This window comes from Hordeum vulgare, chromosome 7H, assembly GCF_904849725.1.
Source record: "Hordeum vulgare subsp. vulgare chromosome 7H, MorexV3_pseudomolecules_assembly, whole genome shotgun sequence".
Taxonomy (NCBI): domain Eukaryota; kingdom Viridiplantae; phylum Streptophyta; class Magnoliopsida; order Poales; family Poaceae; genus Hordeum; species Hordeum vulgare.
The window spans coordinates 564900824-564925522 of record NC_058524.1 but is presented as its reverse complement, the minus strand read 5'-3'; the positions used below and the strand labels follow the sequence as shown (position 1 = coordinate 564925522).

The 24699-nt window shown below is 49.7% G+C and overlaps 1 protein-coding gene across 1 annotated transcript in view; it reads left to right on the top strand.

Moving 5' to 3' along the window:
- LOC123409313 (receptor-like protein 2) overlaps window positions 1-24699 on the top strand; it is a 108266-nt gene that overhangs the window by 16600 nt on the left and 66967 nt on the right. Inside the window, exon 4 of the mRNA XM_045102251.1 lies at window positions 3447-4048. Coding sequence (XP_044958186.1) covers window positions 3447-4048 — 602 coding nt within the window. The remainder of the gene's footprint in view (window positions 1-3446; window positions 4049-24699) is intronic.

The window sequence follows — 24699 nt, the reverse complement described above, 5'->3', positions numbered from 1 at the left end:
GTCCAGGCAGATCGCCCCTGACAAGCCAAATAACTTAACGCCTCAGAAAAAGAAAAGGATGGCGCAGTCTACAGGAATAAAATACCCGACTCTCCCACAACATACCTGGCTGAGACGAAACGACGTCGTCCGTGTCCATGGGGTCGTCCCCTTGGTGGACCGGCGAGGTCACAGAAGTGGCAACCCTGTCGAGTGAAGTCCATTCGACTTGTAAAGCAGGAGTTCACTCGGTCAACAGAAAGAGTCGAAAGTTAGATTCACTTACGTGGAGGTGACGGGGACGGCCATCCTCATCCGCGGCAGAGCCTTCCTAGGTTTGGGCCCACTCGGCTTCGGCGCCCTGGAGGACTAGCCTGCAAGTTCAGCGGCTCCGTCCCTGGCCCTCTTGGTGCCTCGAACACTCGGTACAGCTGGGGCAGCACGCGGAGCACTCGACGACGTAGGAGGGGCTAAAGGGACGGCGGGCTCATGCCGACGTTTACTCCGATGCTCTGGCCGCGGAGGTGGCGAATCTGGCTCTTCATCCTCTTCCTCTTCCTCGCTGTCTTCCTCCTCCGACTCCCCGCTGTCGGAGACGTATTCGGCGCTCTCCATGCTCCCCTCCTGGCTGCCTTCTTCTTCCTCCTCCTCCGGATTCCCGTTCGAGACGGGGGAAGACCAGTTGGTCCACTCCTGCATGAAGTTCAGTCGGAAACATTAAGCATCACATGGAGATATAAATAAACGACTGAAATCAAGACAGTTCAATGCACTCGGCTAATGCTGCTCACCTGATTCGGTGGAGGGTTGTCCGCGCTGTAAGGCGTCACTCGGCGGGCTCCTTTGGGGTTCTCACAGGGACCCGTGATTTGGAGCACCCATGAGGTCACCTTCTCCTCGAGAATGCCCTCCACGTTGGTCCGAGTGGAATCCTCGGGCCCTGTGTAGTGCCACATAGAATGGTGGCGGGCCTGCAGAGGTTGGATTCGCTGACCGATGAAGACTTCCAGCAGGTCAATACCGGTGACCCCCCTCCTGACAACATCCACGAGTGCCTCGACCAAAGGTTGGATGTCGTTCTTCTCGGCTTTCGAGAGGGCGAGCTGTTTGGGTGGAGGAGGGCGGTCTCGACTAAATGGAGGCAACCCAGTCGACGCGTTCGGACAGGCTATGTCCTGGCAGTAGAACCACGTCGACTGCTAGTTCCTAACCGACTCGCTCAACTCGAGAGCAGGGTAACTGCTCCGACTCTTCTTCTGAAACCCTAAACCCCCGCAGAGCTGGAGGAGATGCGTCTTGTCATCCGACTGACTAAGACGTTTGATGGTTTGAGAGCGGGCGGAGAAGATATGTTTGAATAAACCCCAATGGGGGGGCAACCGATAAAGCACTCGCACAAAACAATGAAGGCAGAAAGGTGGGCGATGGCATTCGGAGGAAAGTGATGGAGTTGAGCACCAAAATGATTCATGATACCTTTGAAGAAAGGATGCGGGGGGAGAGAGAAACCTCTGTGAACATAGCTGAGGAGCAAGACGCGCTCCCCCTCCCGTGGCGCCGGATCGACCTCGTCGTCCGCCGGCAGCCTCCAGGACTTATGCACGAGCTGGTCGTGCTCTACCAGCTCCAGCAGGTCCCCCTCCGTCACCGTGGAGGGGAGAAAGTCTCCCTGGATCCACCCCGCCGGCAACGGCCGCTGCCGCCGCTGAGCAGCCGCCGCCTTGGTCTTCTTCTTCCTTGCCTTCATCTTGTGCTCTGACCTTTGGTCATGGCGGCGACGGTGAGCTCTCGAGAAAGAGGGGAAGGAAAGGGCGTACAGGCGCAGGAGGTGGCGAGGAAGACGGAGCAAGCAAGAGCAAAGGATTCGGCGAGCGTAACCGAAAGGTCTCGTCGCCCAGAGTTAAATAGAGCACCGACTGGGTCGCTGGCGAGCGGGCCCGGAATCTTATCTGCCCAACCAGCCGCGGCGATATCAGTGGAGGAGTTGAAGGCGCGAGGATCGAGGAGTCAGGCGCTACTCGAGCGCGCTGACGTCGTCCTCGCTAAGCGCGCGGAACCCGAAATTTGAGATCCCAGAAAATCCGCCGCTGTCAGTTGACCGGTCGCGTCAAAAGATGCTGTGGAAGCACTCGGTTCCCGACAGTATGTTTCGCAAGCACTTCCACTCGGAACGTTGGTCGAGAGAGAGATAAAATGGATAAGGGCAAGCAACGCCCAAGCCGAACCTAGTTCAGTCAGATCTGAACCTCAAGCACTACTTCGACGTTTCAACCCCAATCCATTCGGGGACTAATGATGGGGTCATAGTCCTAGGGTAGGGTCATAGGCCTACCCTACATGTCCTACCCAAGGGCTACCCCACACAAGGGACAAGACCTTAAGTATGCCCCGACTGAATTAAGGTGCCCCCATCATCCAGTCGGTAGCAGGCCCGGAATCATCCTGTCGGAGACTAACATTCGGAGAATACCGGGCCTACCGAGTGGATACACTCGGTGCGCCGTAACCTCTCCGGAGGGAAACTGTTGTACGTTTCCGGGTGCATTTACTAGCATTTAGAGCATACGTTACCTGTAACGTATGCATTCAATCGCCACTACTCCACCCTTGAATCAGAACCGTTGTGGAGGGCAGCGCACTCTATATAAGCCGCCCTCCCCCACTGGTAAAAGGGTTAGCAAATCTTTGTACTCCATATCACACTCAGTAACAAGCTCCGAGAGCACTGAGACGTAGGGCTGTTATCTCCACCGCTGAGGGGCCTGAACTCATACAACCTCGCCGTAGCTAGGACTCTGCCCATCTCATTCGTACCCTACACATCTACTATTCATTCTTGGATCTCGGCTCGAGATCCTCTTGTAGTGTAGGAGAGTTGTGATAGCCCGAGACCGATGCTCCAGAATATTCCCCTTTTATTCCGTTCTCGTCGTGTGGTTTGTATGTCTGTCGCGTTCATAATCGCATCATGTGCATCATTTGCATTGCATCGGCACTCCGTTGTCGCCAGTTTTCAAACCTGCAACCGTTAGTAGTTGTCGGTTCTCTTCGTTTTCGTCGATGACCGTTTTGAGACCAATCACACACGCACGTGCTCGCGACATCGTCAAAACCTTATTTTTAAAAGTGCGTTGAAAATATTATCGTATTGGGTTGAAACTTGGTGTGCGGTCTTATTTTAATATAGGTAGATTTTCATCGCAATCGGAGTTCCTGTGGTACCCGAACGGTCGACCATAGTGGCACATGCTTCGGTTATCCTCGGACGTTTTTTGGTATTTTTAAATCACGTTGCCGGGTGCATGTTTTCCCTCTCATCTCCGGCTAGCCTACTCTACACAGCCACTTAGCTTGTCCCCGCGTTCGAGACCGTCTGATTTAGACCGTGTGGTTGAAACCGGGGAGAAAAACTATTGAACCTAGCCCCCATTGTTATAAATAAGCCTCCCATGCCATTTTTTGGACAGCCAAACCCTTCTCCCACCTCGGTTTCCGCGCCTACCAAAACCCTAGCAGCAGCCTCCTCTCTCCTCAACCTCCAGCGGCCGCGGGCCTGCCCGAGCCCATCCGAGGCCCGGATCCGCCACCGCCGCTCGCGAGCGTCTCCTGCAGCTCCTCGAGCCGATCAGGCCAGCACCGCCGCCACCTGCCTCTCCTCTTGTGCCCGCGCAGCTACCCCCGCCGGTCGCTGGTCGCCATTGCCGGCGAGCCACAGGAGCACCCCACTAGGACCTGCCCCGCCCCACGTCGTCGACAGTCGCCGCCGCAAGCTGAGGTCGCCGCCGCCCGAGATCCTCCTCCCCTCGCCTGGATCTGGCCAAGGGCCGACCCTCGTCGCTGCCGCCTGCCTCTCCTCTCGTGCCCGCGCAGCTTCCCCCCCGGTCGCTGGTCGCCGTTGTCGGCGAGCCACCACAGCACCCCGCTAGGACCGGCCCCGCCCCACGCCATCGACAGCCGCCGCCACAAGCTGAGGTCGCCGCCGCCCGAGGTCCTCCACCCCTCGCCTGGATCTGGCCAGGGGCCGACCCTCGTCGCTGCAGATCTCGCTGCCGGCCAGCCGCGCGCCGCCGTCCCATCGGAGTCCCGCACAGCCGCCGCCGCCACCCAGTTCGCCCGATCCCGATCGGCTGCAGGAGGCGATGCCCCGTTGACCGCGTTGCCGCGCTCCTCGGCCATCTCGCGCACTTGGGCGATGCCGCCCAGGCCAGCCTCCTCGAGCCGACAGCAACCTCGGCCAGCGCCCAGGCCAGCCACCTCGGCCCAGCTCCTGCTAGCCAGTCGTCGACCCAAGCCGGTCCTCTCTCCTCCTACCGGCCTTTGGGCCCAAGGTGAGCAGTCACCCGAGCCTCAATATTGTGCAGATGCGTTGTTTAGTTATCCTGCGCCAACCAATTCGACCCGTTAGTTATTTTGTTAGGATTTCAGATTTATTAAATTTCAAGGATATTAGATATTTCAAACGCTCGTAGATAATAAACCGTGTATCGGATCGCGACGTATTATATATGTAACTTGTGTAGTTTTTCGCGTAGATTTATATTTTGCAACTTCATGCATGTTTGAAGTGGTTTGACCCGTTGTTTGCCTAGTTTTGCGTGATGTCCTATTATGTTAGAAATCCCGTAGTTATTTCTATGCATGCCCGGATTGTTCAAATCCCGTAGATAAAATGTTCATGTTTTTTGGGACCCTCTGCCATGTATTTTAGTGTAGTTGTTTGCATTTTTGCATGTAAGTTCCGTCGCTTGTTTGCTATGTCGTGTTTAGGACATACTGTCGCATATATGTGTGGTGCTAGTTTATTTTTTGAACCCCACATATTATATATGTTTTCGGGTTAGAAAAATCCATAGAATTTAATTGTGCATTTAGTTTTGTCATTCGAGTAAGCTAGTGAATATGATATTTTGCCATGTTGCCCTTTTGTTTATTTTATGTGAATTATTCCGTGCATGATATGAATGAGTTGTCAACTAGAGATATGCCCTTGGATATGTATGCTAGCCCCTGTTAATTTTGGTTGCAATAGAAATCCATGTTTAGATGATGTTTGCTTGTTGTCAACATGCTAGAAAATAGTGCCGATTTGGAGATGCTGAAATATTTCTAAGTCTGAAATTTGTTATATTTTGTTGCTATCTTTCCATGAGTTTTTCTAGTGATCTACAGCTCCTTTGGGGTTGGTGCAATGGACTTAGTTGTAGTAATTAAGATTCTCTTGCATGCTGTAAATTTTCATGTCATTCGGTGCCCTGTAGCATATAGTTCTGCTGCTGTCAACATGCCTTCACATCAAAAACTGCACTGTCAAAACAATGTTATTTTCACTAACTCTGAAACTGTGTGCGAGATGCCATTTTGTGAGTTTTTTCCTAGTGATACATGCTTCCATGCTAGTTGTATTTAGTAGGGTGTTGTAGTGCATCTTGACCACTATTGCCTCATGTCTTGTTTGAGCATTTTGGATTGATGTAGCTTGTTGTTTTGGGGTGTAGAAAATGCCATGTTGATGTTTTTGGCAGATTGTGACTATTTCTTTCGTAGCTTGTATTTGCTGAATCGATGCTCCGTTTTGAATGTGTACTATATGAAACTTGTTTAGAATCTTGTGTAGGTTCATATTATCTTGCTGTTTGTATGTTTTGGTATGCTTGTGTCTGTCATTGCATACATATTGCATTCATGCCATCATATCTTGTTGTGCTCATATCTTTTGAACCGTAGGTACGTTGGAGATGTTTTCTATGTGTAAATTTCTTGGAACGACGTGTAGTTTCACGTGAACCACTTTATTTTGCTGTTTAACAAGTATTAAAACATGTTAGTTCAGATCTGGACAGAATTCTAATTTAACGTATGAGGTCATCTCAGAGATGTTATATGTCGTTTCCGACCTCATTTAAAAATGCCTAGATAGGTAGCTCAATTACACTTCACCTCTTGCCATGTTTAACCACATTTAATATTGCCGTTTACCTAATTTGGATAGAACTAAATAATCCGTATGTGTAGTTTCGTCAATATGCAACTCGTTGCATATTGAACTTCACTTAATGTGTAGTGTTTGATTGGAGTGAATTGCGTGTCATACCGTGCATAAATGTATCGTTCATGCATCATATGTGTTGTGCATCATGTGGTGAATATCGTGTGTTGATTCTTGTTCCCGGTTACCTTCGTCTCGATAGAGTTCCGCAAGCGTGTCGGAAAGTGAGGACCCGTTCGCCAACATCGGTTCGTGTGCTTCTCAGAGTCATTGTTCTTCCAAGCGGGATCTCACGCAAGATGACCATTTCCCTAGATACCATTACTATCATTGCCATGCTTGTTTTATTGTTTCTATCGCTATGTCTCGCTGCCTACCACATGTTAAATATCAACCTCTCAACGTTGCCATGAAAACCTTCAACCTGTTCACAACCTGGCAAACCACTGATTGGCTATGTTATTGCTTGCTTATCTAGTGTTAGTGTTGCTAGTTGCAGGTGCAGATGCTTCCATGTGATAACATGGGTCCTTTGTTATATCACCGTATTAAATTCTATCTAGTTTAATGCACCTATATACTTGTTAAAAGGTGGAAGGCTCGCCTTTCTAGCCTCGTGTTTTGTTCCACCTTTGCCGCCTTAGTTTCAGCTATCGGTGGTATGTTCCATAAATGAGCGCTCCTAACATGCTTGGGGTTGTTATGGGGACATATACATCTCCGTCGTATCTATAATTTTTGATTGTTTCATGCCAATATTCTACAACTTTCATATACTTTTGGCAACTTTTTATACTATTTTTGAGACTAACATATTGATCCAGTGCCTAGTGCCAATTCCTGTTTGTTGCATATTTTTTGTTTCGCGGAATATCCATACCGAACGAAGTCCAAACGTAGTAAAAACATTAGGGGATTTTTGTTGGAATATTTATGATTTTGGGGAAGAAGAATCAACGCGAGGTGATGCACAAAGTGCCCACAAGCCTTATCGCCGCGGCCAGGGGGTGGGCCCGCGGCAGGCAGGCTTGTGGCCACTCCTTAAGGCGGTTGGAGCCCTTCTTTCGCCGCGGGTAATATAATATCCGGAAGAAAATCGTGTTAAAACTTTAGCCCAAACGGAGTTACGAATCTCCGGAAATTTAAGAAACGGTGAAACGCAGAATATGGGAGCGCAGAAACAGAAGGACACAAAGAGAGAGATCCAATCTCGGAGGGGCTCTTGCCCCTCCGCTGCCATGGAGACCATGGACCATAGGGGAAACCCTTCTCCCATCTAGGGAGGAGGTCAAGAAAGAATAAGAAGGAGGGGGCTCTCTCCCCCTCTCTCCCGGTGGCGCCGGAACGCCGCCCAAGACATCATCGTGTGACGACAATTTACACCAACACCTCCGTCATCTTCACCAACATCTCCATCATCTTCCCCCATCTATATTCAGCGGTCCACTCTCCCGCAACCCGCTGTACCCTCTACTTGAACATGGTGCTTTATGCTACATATTATTATCCAATGATGTGTTGCTATCCTATGATGTCTGAGTAGATTATCGTTGTCCTATCGGTGATTGATGAATTGCTATGGTTGGTTTAATTTGCTTGTGGTTATGTTGCTGTCCTTTGGTTCCCATCATGTGATCGCGCACGTGGATCACACCATAGGGTTAGTTGTATGTTGATAGGACTATGTATTGGCAGGCTAGAGTGACAGAAGCTTCAGACCTAGCATAGAAATTCATGCATATGGGATTGAAGGGGGACCAATATATCTTATTGCTATGGTTGGGTTTTACCTTAATGAACGTTAGTAGTTGCGGACGCTTGCTAATAGTTCCAATCATAAGTGCATAGAATTCCAAGTAAGGGATGACATGCTAGCAAAGGCCTCTCCCACATAATACTTGTTATCGATCTAGTAACGTAGTCAATTGCTTAGGGACAATTCCGCAACACCTACCACCACTTTTCCACACTCGTTAGACACTCATATTTGTTTCTTTTTCTAACCAGCCCCTAGTTTTATTTACGTGTCCTTTACTTTCTTGCGAGCCTATCCTATCACTCCTACAAAGTACTTCTAGTTTCATACTTGTTCTAGGTAAAGCGAACGTAAAGTGTGCGTAGAGTTGTATTGGTAGTCGATAGAACTTGAGGGAATATTTGTCCTACCTTTAGCTCCTCGTTGGGTTCGACACTCTTACTTATCGAGAAAGGCTACAATTGATCCCCTATACTTGTGGATTATCAAGACCTTTTTCTGGCGCCGTTGCCGGGGATCAATAGCGTGGGGTGAATATCCTCGTGTGTGCTTGTTTGCTTTATCACTAAGTAGATTTATTTGTTGTTCTAAGTTGTTCTCTATCTTTAGTTATGGATATGGAACACGAAATACCAAAAAAAAATAGGTGTACTTGCTACTCATGGAGATGGGGCACCTCCTAAAACCCTCGAGGCTCGTTATGTGGAAAATATTATGCACTTCTTTAATAATCCTGAGAAAGCCCCATTCAATTATATAATGGGATACACGTTGGATCAACGTGAATACTTTAGGGATTATCGCTTGACACAAAAAGGGAAACTTTTATGGGATCAAATCCATTTGTTGAAATGGTATGCTTGGGAACTATGCAAGAGATACGGTGTTACTTGTTGCTCTAGGATGAAGGCTCCACACCTTCCCTTTTCTTGTGAATTTAATGATCATAGAACCTTGGCTTCTTATGATAATGGTATATATGATTACTATGATGTGGATCAAATAGAAGAGTTTGTTTCTTTTATGGGTGCTTATGAAATTGAGGCTCTGTTTAAAAGCTATGATGATAATGATGATGCTCCTTACCGATCTGAAAATTTGGCTATGCTTCGTTATTGTTATACTAATTATGAATATAATGCCCATATTGAACGACTTAAGGATAAATCCTATGCTGCCCAAGAAGAGACTATTATTTTGCAGGAAACTATGGAAGAAGAAAATGCTGAAATTGTGAGCTCATTAGATGAAAAAGATGAAGAGGAGAGCGAAAAACAAAAGGAGGAAGAGCGGACTAGCTATCCGTGTCCACCTTCTAATGAGAGTAACTCTTCTACTCATACATTATTTAATTTCCCTTCGTTCTTACCGAAGGATGAATGCTATGATCCCTTGGATATGTTTGAAATATCCCTTTTTGATGAACTTGATGCTTGCTATGCTTGTGGCCATGATGCCAATATGAATGATTCTTATAAAGATGAGCTAGCTATAGTTCCTTATGTTACACATGATGATTTTGATGAATATAATATACATGTGCTTGCTGCTCCTACTTGCAATTATTATGAGAGAGGAACTACATTTCCACCTCTCTATGTTTCCAATACGATAAAATTGCAAGAAACTGCTTATGCTATGTATTGGCCTTTACTTGATGTGCATGAATTGTTCTTTTATGACATGCAAATGCATAGGAAGAGAGTTAGACTTCGTCAATGCTTGATATATGTTACCTTGTGCTCACTACTAAATTTCAAATCATTGCTAATTAAAATTGGCTTTGATATACCTTGGGATCCGGGTGGATCCATTACTTGAGCACTTTATGCCTAGCTTAATGGCTTTAAAGAAAGCGCTGCCTGGGAGACAACCTGGAAGTTTTAGAGAGTCATTTATTTCTGTTGACTGCTTTTATTTAGTTTAAAAACAAACAAAATATAGAGGGGAACTTACAACTTTTTCAAAAAGAGAAGCGATTGAAAGGTGATGCATTGCGGAAGTGAGGGTCGACGTTGAACACTTGTGTTCATGCTCATGGAAACAATGTAGAAATTTTCATCGAAGTTTCTCATAAAAATTATTATCCCCTTGTACAATTCCTTCGTGTTTTTAAAAATAATGTGCCAAGCGAAGCCTTTACGATTACTTTGGGTGATAGTTGTTTGATCACGCTGAGAAAATACAGAAACTTTCTGCTCACGAAATTAATTTTCATTTTTATTCTGGAAGAGGTTTTGAGTTGATTCTTTTTTATGCTGATTGATATGCAAATATTCCAGACGTTCGTAATTTTTCATATTTTTTTAGAGATCAGAGGTATACGGAATATAGAGATTGCTACAGACTGTTCTGTTTTGACAGATTCTGTTTTCTATGCATTGTTCTCTTATTTTGATGAATCTATGGGTAGTATCGGTGCTTATGAACCACGGTGGAGTTGGATTACAGTAGATATAATGCTAATATGAATTTAGAATGAGTTCACAACAGTACTTGAAGTGGTGATTTATTTTATTATACTAACGGATCTCACGAAGTTTTGTTGAGTTTTGTGTGATTGAAGTTTTCAAGTTTTGGGCGAGAGCACGATGGATGAATGAATAAGGAGAGGCAAGAGCCTAAGCTTGGGGATGCCGGAGGCACCCCAAGGTAATATTCAAGGAAGACTCAAGCGTCTAAGCTTGGGGATGCCCCGGAAGGCATCCCCTCTTTCGTCTACAATCTATCGGTAATTTTACTCGGAGCTATATTTTCATTCGTCACATGATATGTGCAAATGCTTGGAGCGTCTTTTGTGTTTATTTTTCCTGTTTCTTTTATGCACCATGCTGGTATGAGATAGTCCTTTGTTGGCTTTATAGAATGCTTCTTGTGCTTCACTTATATCTTTTGAAGTTTGGATTGTCTGTTTCCCTACACATAGAAAAACGCCATTTGTAGAATGCTCTTTTGCTTCACTCATATTTGTTAGAGCGGGGCACATCTTTTGTAGAAAGAATTAAACTCTCATGCTTCACTTATACCTATTTAGAGAGTTAACAGGAGTTGGCCATTCACATGGTTAGTCATAAAATCCTACATAAAACTTGTAGATCACTAAATATGATATGTTTGATTCCTTGCAATAGTTTTGCGACATGAATATGTGATATTAGAGTCATGCTAGTGAGTAATTGTGTATTCGTAGAAATACTTGTGTTAAGGTTTGTGATTCCCGTAGCATGCACGTATGGTGAACCGTGATGTGATGAAGTCGGAGCATGATTTATTTATTGATTGTCATCTTTTGTGTGGAGGTCGGGATCGCGCGATGGTTAACTCCTACCAGCCTTTCCCCTAGGAGCATGCGTGTAGTACCTTGTTTCGATGACTAATAGACTTTTGCAACAAGTATGTGAGTTCTTTATGACTAATGTTGAGTCCATGGATTATACGCACTCTCACCCTTCCACCATTGCTAGCCACTCTAGTACCGCGAAACTTTCGTCGGTGCATTACACCCACCATATAGCCTCCCTCAAAACAGCCACCATACCTACCTATTATGGCATTTTCATAGCCATTCCGAGATATATTGCCATGCAACTACCACTGTTCCGTCTCATGACATGTGCCACCACTTCCATATTGCCATTGCATGATCGTAAGATAGCTAGCATGATGTTTCCATGGCTTGTCCATTTTTTGATGTCATTGCTATGCTAGATCATTGTCACGGTACACTACCGAAGGCATTTTATATAGAGTCATCATTGCTCTAAGTATTGAGTTGTAAGTGTGATGATCATCATTAATAGAGCATTGTCCCATGTGAGGAAATAAAAGAAGCCAGCGAAGCCCATTTATAAAGAAGAGGCCAAAGATGCCCACCAGAATTAAAAAAAATAAAAATAAAAAAAGAGGCCAAAGAGCCCACAAAAAAATGAGAGAAAAGAGAGAAGGGACAATTGCTACTATCCTCTTTCCACACTTGTGCTTCAAATAGCACTATGATCTTCATGACACAGAGTCTCCTATGTTGTCACTTCCATATACTAGTGGAAATTTTTGATTATATAACTTGGCTTGTATATTCCAATGATGGGCTTCCTCAAAATTTCCCTAGGTCTTCGTGGGCAAGCAAGTTGGATGCACACCAACTAGTTTCTTTTGTGAGCTTTCATACACTTATAAGCTCTAGTGCATCAGTTGCATGGCAATCCCTACTCACTCACATTGATATCTATTGATGGGCATCTCCATAGCCCGTTGATGGGGTTATAGTCCCAGGGTAGGGTCATAGGCCTACCCTATAGGTCCTACACAAGGACTACCCTTCATAGAGGACAAGGACCTTAGACAGTTCCGACTGAACTAAGGACTCCCCCATCATCCAGTCGGTGACGCGCACTCCGAGCGTATTTAACGTACCGACTGGATTCCACTCTGTACATCGTAACCTCCCAGGAGGGCAACGGTCATACGCTTTCATACACCATTATTAACATTTAAGGCGTACGTTACCTGTAACGTAGGCATTTATTCGCTACTATTCCACCCCTGTCCACCGGGCCATTATGAAGGGCAGCGCACTCTATATAAACTACCCTTCCCCACTGGTGCAGGGGTTGGCATTTACTGTAATCCTATATTCCACTCGACACTAAGCTCCCAAGAGCACTGAGACGTAGGGCTTTTACCTCCACCGTAGAGGGGCCTGAACTCATACATCCTCGCCGTAGCTAAGGCTCTGCCCATCCTTTCGTACCCTACACATCTACTGTCAAACTTATACCCACGACAGTTGGCGCCCACCGTGGGGCAGGCGTCTAAGCGACTTCCAGCGAGTTTGCGACTTCATCTTTTCATCATGTCGTCTGGCGGTGATTTGTGCATGGGTCGTGAGATCCTCTTCGGCGCACTCTCCTTCATCGTCGACGATTCGGCATGGCTTCGGGATGCGCCCCTCGATGTCGAGGCGCTCCCCAGTCGCGGGGCTACGCACTTCCGTGCCGGTTCCCGTGGCATCCTTCTTCTCCAGCAATCGGCCCCGATGTCGATCTTTGCCCCCGTCACGCACCGCAACAAGCGGTCCCGCCGTCCGCGGCTCCAGCGTTGGGTACGACACGCCCAGGCGCGACAGAACGCGTCCTCTCAAGTGACGGTCCTCGAGTCGGTTCTAGTCGCGCCGCCGTCCCAGTGCTTGGACTCAGTTCCGACTGAGTTACCTTCCGAGTACTTGGGTCGCGGGCCTGCAGCCGAAGTTCTCATGGCCGATTCCCATGAAAGTCCCCTCCGAACCGGTCGGAACGAGCATGAGGTCGGCGAATCATCCGGCGCTCGTCGTCAACACCAACGTTCTGCCAGTCGACGCACTCGCCAGAGCAACGTCGAGGTGTTCAGCACAACCGTCCTCAACCTGGCTGCCGCTGCCAAGATAGCCGATTCCCTCCAACCGACTGATTCAGAGGCTGGTAGAGGGATCGAGCAGATCCGTGCCCTGTTGCATACGGTGCAGCGGCAGAATTCGGCGGTCTCCCAGTCGCACAACAGCATCCACAACAGTTATGTTCACGCGAACACGCATCGGTCGGTTTTCAGCCGCGACTCTCATCAGCGACGCGGGGAGGCAGCCGTTCCAGGAATCCCGAGGATCGTCGCCGTTCACGCACCCCTCCGCGGGGTGGGCCTTACGGACCCCGGCATCACGATGATCGGCGTTCAGTCGGTGACACGTATGATCCAAGGCCCGACGTAAGAGGGTACATCGCCCAGAGGAAGGTCGACAGGAGTCGAGCCCACCGTGATGGTCACGATAGAGACCGTCCGAGTGGAAACAGGACCATCGTCTCTGGTCCCGAGTGCTTCAGTTGGGCCATCCGTTCAGCTGACATCCCTCCCAACTTCCGATTGGCGACGGGAATCAGCAAGTTCACAGGAGAGTCCAAGCCAGAAACGTGGCTGGACGACTACAGAGTGGCGGTCGAGATCGGTGGCGGAGATGACCAGGTCACCATGAAGCATCTCCCCCTGATGCTCGACGGCTCGGCATCAGCGTGGCTGAACCAGTTGGCTCCGTCAAGCATCTACGGCTGGGCAGATCTGTCCCGAGTCCTCATTAGGACCTTCGAGGGCACGTGCAAACGCCCTGCTGGTCTCGTGGAGCTCCAGCACTGTGTCCAGAAGCAGAATGAGCCCCTGCGCGATTTCATCCAGCGTTGGACGACCCTCTACCACACGGTGGAGAACGTCACAGAGCACCAAGCGGTCTGCGCCTTCAAGGCAGGCGTGCGGTATAGAGATCTGTACCTGAAGTTCGGTCGGACAGGCGACATCTCCATGAGTAAGATGATGGAGATAGCCGCACGCTATGCAAATGGCGAGGAGGAGGACCGCATACGTAGCGGCAAGCATAAGGCAGTTGCCGATGGAGATGGGAACAACAATCGGAAACAGAAGCAGAAAGCTCCATCCACTCCGCAGGCAGAGGCAACAGCCGTTACAAATGCCAAGTTCAAGGGCAAGGGGAAAGCTCAGTACACCCCCAAGAAGAAACAGTTCGGGAATTCCATCCTGGATCAGCCATGTCCAATCCACACGAAGATGGACGAAGAAGGCAACGCCATATTCCCGAAGCACACCACTCGACAATGTCGCCTCCTGATCCAAGGGTTCGGCGAAGGACAGCCAAGTGAAAAGGACAACGAGCAGGATGATGAGGACAAGGAGGATCCGTTCCCCCAAGTCCATGCAACATTGATGATTTTTGCTATCGTGGAAAGCAAGAGTCGACTGAAGCTGGTGAACAGGGAGGTGAACATGGCAACCCCAACCAACCCCACGTTCCTCAAATGGTCTCAGACTGCGATCACCTTTGATCAGTCGGACCATCCAACACACGTGCCCACCCCAGGGAGGCAAGCTCTGGTCGTCGACCCGGTGGTGGAAGGAGTCCGACTGCGCAAAGTCCTCATGGACGGCGGTAGCGGCTTGAACATCATGTATGCCGATACTCTCGAGGGGATGGTCATTCCGATGTCCAAACTTAGCGAGAGCAGCATGCAGTTCCACGGAGTCATCCCAGGACGAAAGGCCAAGTCACTCGGCCAGATCGCGTTGGACGTCGTTTTCGGCTCCAACAAGAACTTCCGCAAGGAAAAGCTGACATTCGAGGTGGTGGACTTCCAGAGTGCATACCATGCGATTCTAGGCCGTCCGGCGTACGCGCGTTTCATGGCCGTCCATGTTACATGTATTTGAAGCTGAAGATGTCGGGTCCCAAAGGTGTGATCACGGTCACAGGTAATCGGCAGCGGGCCGAGGAGTGTCTGCAGCAGGGGTCGAGGATTGTCGATCAGTAGATGGCTATCCTCGAGCTGGATGGGTACAAAAATACATCCGACCCCGCTGACTTGATGCGTTCGAAGAAGCCAGCTTTGGAGTCCGCATTCCAGTCGGCGGGAGACACGAAGAAAGTCAGCGTCCACCCGACGGACGACGCCGCTGCCCCGATGAACATCTCCACCACCCTTGATCCAAAATAGGAAGCCGAGCTCATCCAATTCCTCCGTGAGAACTGGGACATTTTCGCATGGAAGCCCGCTGACATGCCAGGTGTACCCAGGGAGTTAGCTGAGCACCGACTGCATGTGGATCCTGCTTCTCGGCCCGTCCTAGAACGCCTGCATCGGTCCGCCGCGCACAAAAGGAAGGCAATCGGGGAGGAGGTGGCTAAACTTTTGGCGGCCAACTTCATTCGCGAGGTACACCACTCCGAGTGGCTCGCCAATGTTGTCATGGTGCCCAAGAAAGACAAGTCTCTCCGTATGTGCATCGATTTCAAGCATCTCAATAAGGTCTGCCCGAAAGATCATTTCCCGCTGCCCCGCATTGATCAAATTGTTGATTCGACTGCGGGCTGCGAGCGTTTATCATTCCTTGATGCCTATTCGGGCTATCATCAGATCCGTCTGTATGGTCCGGATGAATTAAAAACAGCCTTCATCACCCCATTCGGGTGTTTCTGCTACATCACTATGCCATTCGGTTTGAAGAATGCAGGAGCAACTTTTATGCGCATGATCCAAAAATGCCTCCTTGATCAGATCGGTCGAAATGTGGAGGCATATATGGACGATATCGTAATCAAGTCATGCAAAGGTTCCGACCTGCTGACTGACTTGGCAGAAACATTCGCCAACCTACGTAGGTACGATATCAAGCTCAACCCAGCCAAGTGTTCATTCGGCGTTCCCAGCGGGAAGTTACTCGGTTTCTTTGTTTCCGAACGAGGAATCGATGTCAACCTCGAAAAGATCGGGACCATCGTCCCAATGGAATGGCCGGTCAGAATACATGATGTTCAAAGGCTCACAGGTTGCCTAGCGGCTTTGAGCAGGTTTATCGCTCGACTTAGCGAGAAGGCGTTACCTCTGTACCGACTCATGAAGAAATCGGATACTTTCGAGTGGACAGACGAAGCCCAAATTGCATTCGCCGACCTCAAAGCCCTGCTTTCCACCCAGCCGGTTCTTACTGCCCCGCTCAGTAAAGTACCCCTTCTTCTGTACATCGCGGCTACAAATCAAATTGTCAGCAGTGTTCTCACAGTCGAACACGAAGAAGAAGGCAAAGCGTACAAGGTTCAGCGGCCAGTATATTATGTCTCCGAAGTCCTCACTCCTTCCAAGCACAGGTATCCCCATTATCAAAAGCTTATTTATGGGATCTACATGACTGTAAAGAAGGTGGCTCATTATTTCCAAGACCACTCGGTGTCCGTCGTTTCTGATGCTCCGTTGTCGGAAATCCTCCACAATCGGGACGCATCAGGCCGAGTGGCGAAGTGGGCAATGGAGATGTTATACTGCGACATCAAGTTCGAAGCCAAGAAGGCTATAAAGTCTCAAGCTTTGGCTGACTTCATAGCAGAATGGGTAGAACAACAGCAACCGACTCACATCTACTCGGCTCATTGGACCATGTTCTTCGATGGGTCCAAGATGTTGAATGGCTCCGGCGCCGGCGTAGTGATCATATCGCCAAAAGGTGATAAACTCAAGTATGTGTTGCAGATACGTTTCGATTCCTCCAACAACGAAGCAGAGTACGAAGCTCTCCTTTACGGGTTGCGCATGGCCATCACACTCGGCGTCCGTTGCCTGATGATCTATGGCGACTCAGACCTGGTGGTTAATCAAGTAATGAAGGAGTGGTATGTAAGGAACCCCACCATGACTGCATACTGCAACGCAGTAAGGAAGCTCGAGAAGAAGTTTGAAGGTATGGAACTTCACCATGTTCCCCGACTGAAAAACCAAGCAGCTGATGAATTGGCAAAACTTGGATCCACTCGGAGACCAGTCCCGAGTGATGTATGCCTCGAGCACCTACATCTCCCCTCAGTGAAAGAAGATCCTTTTACAGAGGAACCAGTACAACCGAAGAGTTCAACAGATCCGACTGAAGTCGAGGTCCCCGCTGTGGTTGATTTGATTATGGAGATTCTCGTCGTTGTCCCCGAATGGACTGTACCATTCATTGCGTACATCCTGAGGCAAGAGTTACGAGAAGACGAAGTCCAAGCTAGGCAGATTGTCCGCAGGTCGAAGTCCTTCACCGTCATTGATGGCCAGTTGTACAAGGAAAGTGTTTCAGGCGTCCTTCAGCGGTGCATCTCCCCTGAGGAGGGACAGTTAATCTTGGAAAAAATTCACTCGGGAACCTGCGGCCATCATGCCTCCTCAATAGAAATCGTCGCCAAAGCATTTAGAGCTGGTTTCTTCTAGTTGCAGGCGAATTAAATGGCAAAAGATATGGTCGACCGATGTGAAGGCTGTCAGTTCTATTCGATCAAATCCCACAAACCAACATCTGCGCTAAAGACAATCCCTCTCGTTTGGCCGTTCGCAGTGTGGGGATTAGATACAGTCGGACCATTCAGAATAGGCCAAGGAGGATTCACTCATCTGTTGGTAGCAGTCGACAAGTTTACCAAGTGGATTGAAGCCAAGCCCATCAAGAAGGTCGACGCCCTTACGACCATCAAATTTGTCAGAGACATCATCGCCAGATTCGGGGTTCCGCACAGCATAATCACCGACAATGGCACAAACTTTGACTCGGATAGATTCAAAGGTTTTTGCACAGGCCAAGGTATCCGAGTGGATTTTGCATCTGTGGCGCACCCCCAAACAAACAGGCAAGCAGAGTGGGCGAATGGACTTATTCTTCAAGGGTTGAAGCCTCGACTCCTGCAAGAAGTTGGACATGCCGCCGGCGCATGGGTCACCGAGCTGCCTTGTTTATGGAGCCGAGGCAGTCCTTCCGAGTGACTTGCTTCACAACTCTCCACGAGTCGAACTCTTCTCCGAAGCCGAAGCAGAGCAAGCCAGGCAAGACGGAGTAGATCTTCTAGAAGAGCGCGAGATGGCCCTGACTCGCTCAACAATTTATCAACAAGATCTGCGGCGATTTCACGCACGGCACGTCAGGAGTCGCACATTCCAAGCATGCGACCTGGTGCTTCGAGTGGATCAGCAGAGACCTCACAAGTTGGCTCCCGCCTGGGAAGGACCCTTCATCATCTCTAAGGTGCTGAACAACGGAGCGTATCGACTCTACGACCTCGACAGGGAAACGGACGAGCCGCGAGCATGGAATGGAGATCTCCTGAAACGCTTCTACACGTGACCGCCGACGGAGACAATGTAAAGAACAAGTATCATTGAAGTAATACAAAGAAGATTGATTTCTTGTAGGTTCAAAATTCTTCCACGTTTGCAGACTCCGGTCTAAAAAACTCGCTCCGAGTGTGCACTAAAAGTCGCACTCGGGGGCTTAGCTGCGACCCAGAATCGCCTAAGTAAAAAACTCGCTCCGAGTGTGCACTAAAAGTCGCACTCGGGGGCTTAGCTGCGACCCAGAATCGCCTAAGTAAAAAACTCGCTCCGAGTGTGCACTAAAAGTCGCACTCGGGGGCTTAGCTGCGACCCAAAATCGCCTAAGTAAAAACTCGCTCCGAGTGTGCACTAAAAGTCGCACTCGGGGGCTTAGCTGCGACCCAGAATCGCCTAAGTAAAACTCGCTCCGAGTGCGCACTAAAAGCCGCACTCGGGGACTTAGCTGCGACCCAGAATCGCCTAAGTACAAACTCGCTCTGAGTGTGCACTAAAAGTCGCACTCGGGGGCTTAGCTGTGACCCAGAATCGCCTAAGTAAAAACTCGCTCCGAGTGCGCACTAAAAGCCGCACTCGGGGACTTAGCTGCAACCCAGAATCACCTAAGTACAAACTCGCTCTGAGTGCGCACTAAAAGCCGCACTCGGGGACTAAGCTGCGACCCAGAATCGCCTAAGTACAAACTCACTCCGAATGTGCACTAAAAGTCGCACTCGGGGACTTAGCTGCGACCCAGAATCGCCTAAGTACAAACTCACTCCGAGTGCGCACGAACAGTCACACTCGGGGACTTAGCTGCGACTCAGAGTCGCCTAAGTAAAAAAGCTTCCTCCGAGTGTGTACTCGAGATACACTCGAAGGCTTAGCAGACCCTCATTGAGGCTCATGTGGATGTGAAGACAACTGACAACTACATGAGTATCAACTCACTCTAAGTGCGCACGAACAGTCACACTCGGGGACTTAGCTACGACTCAGAGTCGCCTAAGTAAAAAGCTTCCTCCGAGTGTGTACTCGAGATACACTCCAAGGCTTAGCAGACCCTCATTGAGGCTCATGTGGATGTGAAGACAACTGACAACTACATGAGTAACAACTCACTTCGAGTGTGCACGAAAAGTCACACTCGGGGACTTAGCTGCGACTCAGAGTCGCCTAAGTAAAAAAGTTTCCTCATGCTTGCCATTAGCTTCACCAAGAAACGCCAAACGAAAACCACGAGCCAAAATCGTGTCAAAAAAAAACTTGGCGAAAGAAGAGCAAAATATTCGACTCGAATTCAAAGTTGGATCTACGATCAGTCGGCTCGGTGTGAATCAAGCTTATCCACACCGAACCACAAATGTGACGGCCAACAGCAGTGGCCAAAGTTTGATACAGATACCACTCGGCATACCGAGTGCATTCGCCATAAAGTTTTTCAAGCGTCACCGGGACTGGCAGGCTCCACAAAGGTGTCAAGGTCGATCCCGTCTGTGATGCGAGTGGCTGTGTCGAGGAAGGTCTCCCTGAAATCTTCGAATCGAAGCTTCTTGGTGTTGGCGACCTGCAACGTCTTCAGCTTTTCTTCGCGAGCTTCCTTGCAGTGCACTCGGACCAGAGAAAGCGCCACGTCCGCACCACAACGAGCGGCAGACTTCTTCCATGCCTGCACTCTGTTCGGGACGTCCTCCAGTCGAGTCATCAACCCATCCATTTCTTGTCGGGAATCGTCTTCGGGCCACAGCTCATTGTCGATCCGGCCGATGACTTCTCTCAGGCGACCAATGAAAGGTCCCACTCTGCCAAGGCGAATATGCGCTTGGAGCAAGTCCCGGTTGGCTTCCTCGCCGAGTGGAACGTTCAGAACAACCGACCGTTCAATATTGGCTGCTTCAGCCTCAACGTCCAGGCAAAAATCTGCAAAGAAAATACCAGCAGAAAGTAAGCGCAGAATGAACTCCAAAGTCAAGAAGCACTCGGCAAAAACTTACCACCAAGCAGTGCAACCATCTTCCTTGCCCAGTCGCTAACATACTTATCCTGCGCCATGCACCAAGTGTTCATCAACTTCAGCTGGCCCATCCGTTCGGTTCTTTGACTCTTCAATTTTTCAATTTCGGCTACCAATGCCTTGTTGGTCTCCCGGGACTCCTCCAAAGACTTCTCTCGGTCAACAAGAGCCCCCTTCACACGAGCCAGGTCATTCACAGCCGCCTCCAAGTCCACAGCAAGCTGAATCTTTTCAGCCTTCAGAGCATTGTACGCGGATCCCATTTCGTAAGTCTTCTACCAAATAAGCGCAAAGGGAAGATCAGACACATTCAACAAGGAAAACAATCAAAGCTCAAAGTTCTTCAGACCCCTGCCGATGCAAGCAATCGACAACGGTCTCGGGGACTACACCCAGTGGGTTCACTCAGAGTGACCCCACTGACATGAAGCTCGAACAGACAAACAGACAAATCTATGAGACTACTATTACCCGACCTGAGTAACACTACTCTCGGGGACTACACCCAGTGGGTGCACTCGGAGTGCCCCCACTGGTACCATTCAGGCAGATCAGCTCTGATCTGTTCAGGTCACGGAAAATACACATAAAGACAACTGCCGGTGCAAGCACTCGACAGAAGTCTCGGGGACTACACCCACTGGGTTCACTCGGAGTGAACCCACTGCAAAATCATCCTACTGTATCCGAGTCTATCACTGAAACCCCCAGTGGGTGACAAGAGGAAAGTAAACACTTACTAGCGTACTTACTCGGATATTGTCCCGGAGCTCCAAGCTTTTCTTGTACAAAGACGCGATGGAGTCATACGCTCCCTTGGCGTCATCCACCATCAACTCCACCTGCACCATGGCGTCCTTGGCGGCCCCCATCTGGTCTTCCGGGAGGTGTCGGGCATCATATTGAACGGTTGACGGACCCGACACCATAGAAGACTCCTTGGGCATCCCGAGCTCCGCTCCAATCGGTTCCACCGTGAGGGGCACCGTCTCGGTCGGCGGCACGTTCATGGTGGGAGCAGCAGCAGATGGGACAATCTCAAGGACAGGCGCCAAAGCTGGCCCCGACCCCCTCTGGTCGTCGTCCTCCAGATGGATCACCTCCGAAGGAAGCCCGACTGAACAACACGAAATTACAGAAAAAGGGGCAAGATTAAAGACATCACTCGCGAAACAATAATGCAAACTCTCGGAGTCGTGGCAACATACCTTGCTGGGACGTTGCGGCGTTATCCGTGTCCATAGGATCATCGTCCTGGCGCGACAGAGAGGTGGCGGAAGTAGCAGCCTTGTTGGGTGAAATCCACTCGACGGATAAGCATGAGTTTACTCAGACACTGAAAGAAGATGGGAGAACAAGTCACTTACGCTGAGGCGACTGGAACAGTGATCCTCATCCGAGGCAAGGCTTTCCGAGGCTTGGGCCCACTAGATTTGGCCACCTTGGGCGGTTGGTCCGTGGGCTCGTCAGCAGCGTCCCTGGTCCTCTTCACACTCCGAGCACTCGGAGCCACGGGAGGGGCTGGCGGAGCACTCGGGCCCGCTGGAGGAGCCGGCGGAGCCGCGGGATCGTGACGGCGCTTAGTTCAATGCTCTGATGGTGGAGGTGGCGAGCTCTGCTCCCCAACCTCCTCCTCCTCCTCTTTCGTCTCCTCCTCCGTCTCACCATTGTCGGAGACGTACTCGGCACTGTCCACGCTGCCCTCCTGGCTGCCCTCCTCTTCCTCGGCTGGATTCCCGTTCGAGACGGCAGAATACCAGTTGGTCCACTCCTGCACAAAACACAGTCGGCAACGTCAGGCAACGGGATAAGAAAAGCGATAAATCTAAGAAGATTGAAAGCACTCGACAAGATGTACCCACCTCATTCGGAGGAGGATTATCGGCGCGGAAGGGCTTCACTCGCCGAGCTCCTTGGGGGTTGTCGCATGCGCCTGTGATGCCGCGGATGTTGGAGAACGTCGCATGGGAAACAAAAATTTTCCTACGCTTACGAAGACCTATCATGGTGATGTCCATCTACGAGAGGGGATGAGTGATCTACGTACCCTTGTAGACCGTACAGCAGAAGCGTTAGTGAACGCGGTTGATGTAGTGGAACGTCCTCACGTCCCTCGATCCGCCCCGCGAACCGTCCCGCGATCACTCCCACGATCTAGTGCCGAATGGACGGCACCTCCGCGTTCAGCACACGTACAGCTCGACGATGATCTCGGCCTTCTTGATCCAGCAAGAGAGACGAAGAGCTAGAAGAGTTCCCCGGCAGCGTGACGGCGCTCCGGAGGTTGGTGATGACCTTGTCTCAGCAGGGCTCCGCCCGAGCTCCGCAGAAACGCGATCTAGAGGAAAAACCGTGGAGGTATGTCGTCGGGCTGCCGTGGATAAGTCGTCTCAAATCAGCCCTAAACCCTCCGTATATATAGGTGGGAGAGGGGGGGCCTTGCCTTAGGGCTCAAGGAGCCCCAAGGGGGTCGGCCGAACCAAGGGGGGAGGTCTCCCCCTCCCAAACCGAGTCCTACTTCGTTTGGAAGGTGGAGTCCTTCCCTTTCCCACCTCCTCCTTTTTTTATCTTTGATTTTCTTCCTATGGCGCATAGGGCCTTCTTGGGCTGTCCCACCAGCCCACTAAGGGCTGGTGCGCCACCCTCAAGGCCTATGGGCTTCCCCGGGGTGGGTTGCCCCCCCCCCCCCGGTGAACTCCCGGAACCCATTCGTCATTCCCGGTACATTCCCGGTAACTCCGAAAACCTTCCGGTAATCAAATGAGGTCATCCTATATATCAATCTTCGTTTCCGGACCATTCCGGAAACCCTCGTGATGTCCGTGATCTCATCCGGGACTCCGAACAACATTCGGTAACCAACCATATAACTCAAATATGCATAAAACAACGTCGAACCTTAAGTGTGCAGACCCTGCGGGTTCGAGAACTATGTAGACATGACCCGAGAGACTTCTCGGTCAATATCCAATAGCGGGACCTAGATGCCCATATTGGATCCTACATATTCTACGAAGATCTTATCGTTTGAACCTCAGTGCCAAGGATTCATATAATCCCGTATGTCATTCCCTTTGTCCTTCGGTATGTTACTTGCCCGAGATTCGATTGTCAGTATCCGCATACCTATTTCAATCTCGTTTACCGGCAAGTCTCTTTACTCGTTCCGTAATACAAGATCCCGCAACTTACACTAAGTCACATTGCTTGCAAGGCTTGTGTGTGATGTTGTATTACCGAGTGGGCCCCGAGATACCTCTCCGTCACACGGAGTTACAAATCCCAGTCTTGATCCATACTAACTCAACTAACACCTTCGGAGATACCTGTAGAGCATCTTTATAGTCACCCAGTTACGTTGCGACGTTTGATACACAGAAAGCATTCCTCCGGTGTCCGTGAGTTATATGATCTCATGGTCATAGGAACAAATACTTGACACGCAGAAAACAGTAGCAACAAAATGACACGATCAACATGCTACGTCTATTAGTTTGGGTCTAGTCCATCACATGATTCTCCTAATGATGTGATCCCGTTATCAAGTAACAACATTTGCCTATGGCCAGGAAACCTTGGCCATCTTTGATCAACGAGCTAGTCAACTAGAGGCTTACTAGGGACAGTGTTTTGTCTATGTATCCACACAAGTATTGTGTTTCCAATCAATACAATTATAGCATGGATAATAAACGATTATCATGAACAAAGAAATATAATAATAACTAATTTATTATTGCCTCTAGGGCATATTTCCAACAGCGGACCCACGCTGTCACGGTCTCCCCGGTCACGCACTGTGGATGAGTCCGAGTGGAATCCGAAGGCCCCACGTAGTGCCACACGGCTTGGTGTCGGGCTTGCAGCGGCTGGATGCGCCGACCCAGAAAAGTCTCCAACAAGTCCGTGCCGGTGACTCCCTTGCGGACGACGGCTATCAGCGCGTCGACCAAAGGCTGGATTTGGATCTTTTCCCCCTTTGAGAGCGCGAGCTGCCTGGGAGGGGCCGGACGGTCTAGGCTAAAAGGTGGCAACCCAGTCGAAGCATTCGGACAAGCAATGTCCTGGCAATAGAACCAGGTCGACTGCCAGTTCCTAACTGACTCGGACAACTCGAGAGAGGGGTAGCTACTCTTTGTTTTCTTCTGGAAGAATAAACCCCCGCGGAGCTGGAGGAGATGGGTCTTATCGTCTGACTGGCTAAGCTTTTTGACCGTTTGGGATCTAGCCGAGAAGACGTGCTTAAAGAGCCCCCAGTGGGGGGGACACCCAATAAAGCACTTGCAAAGGGTGACGAAAGCAGCGAGGTGGGCTATTGCGTTCG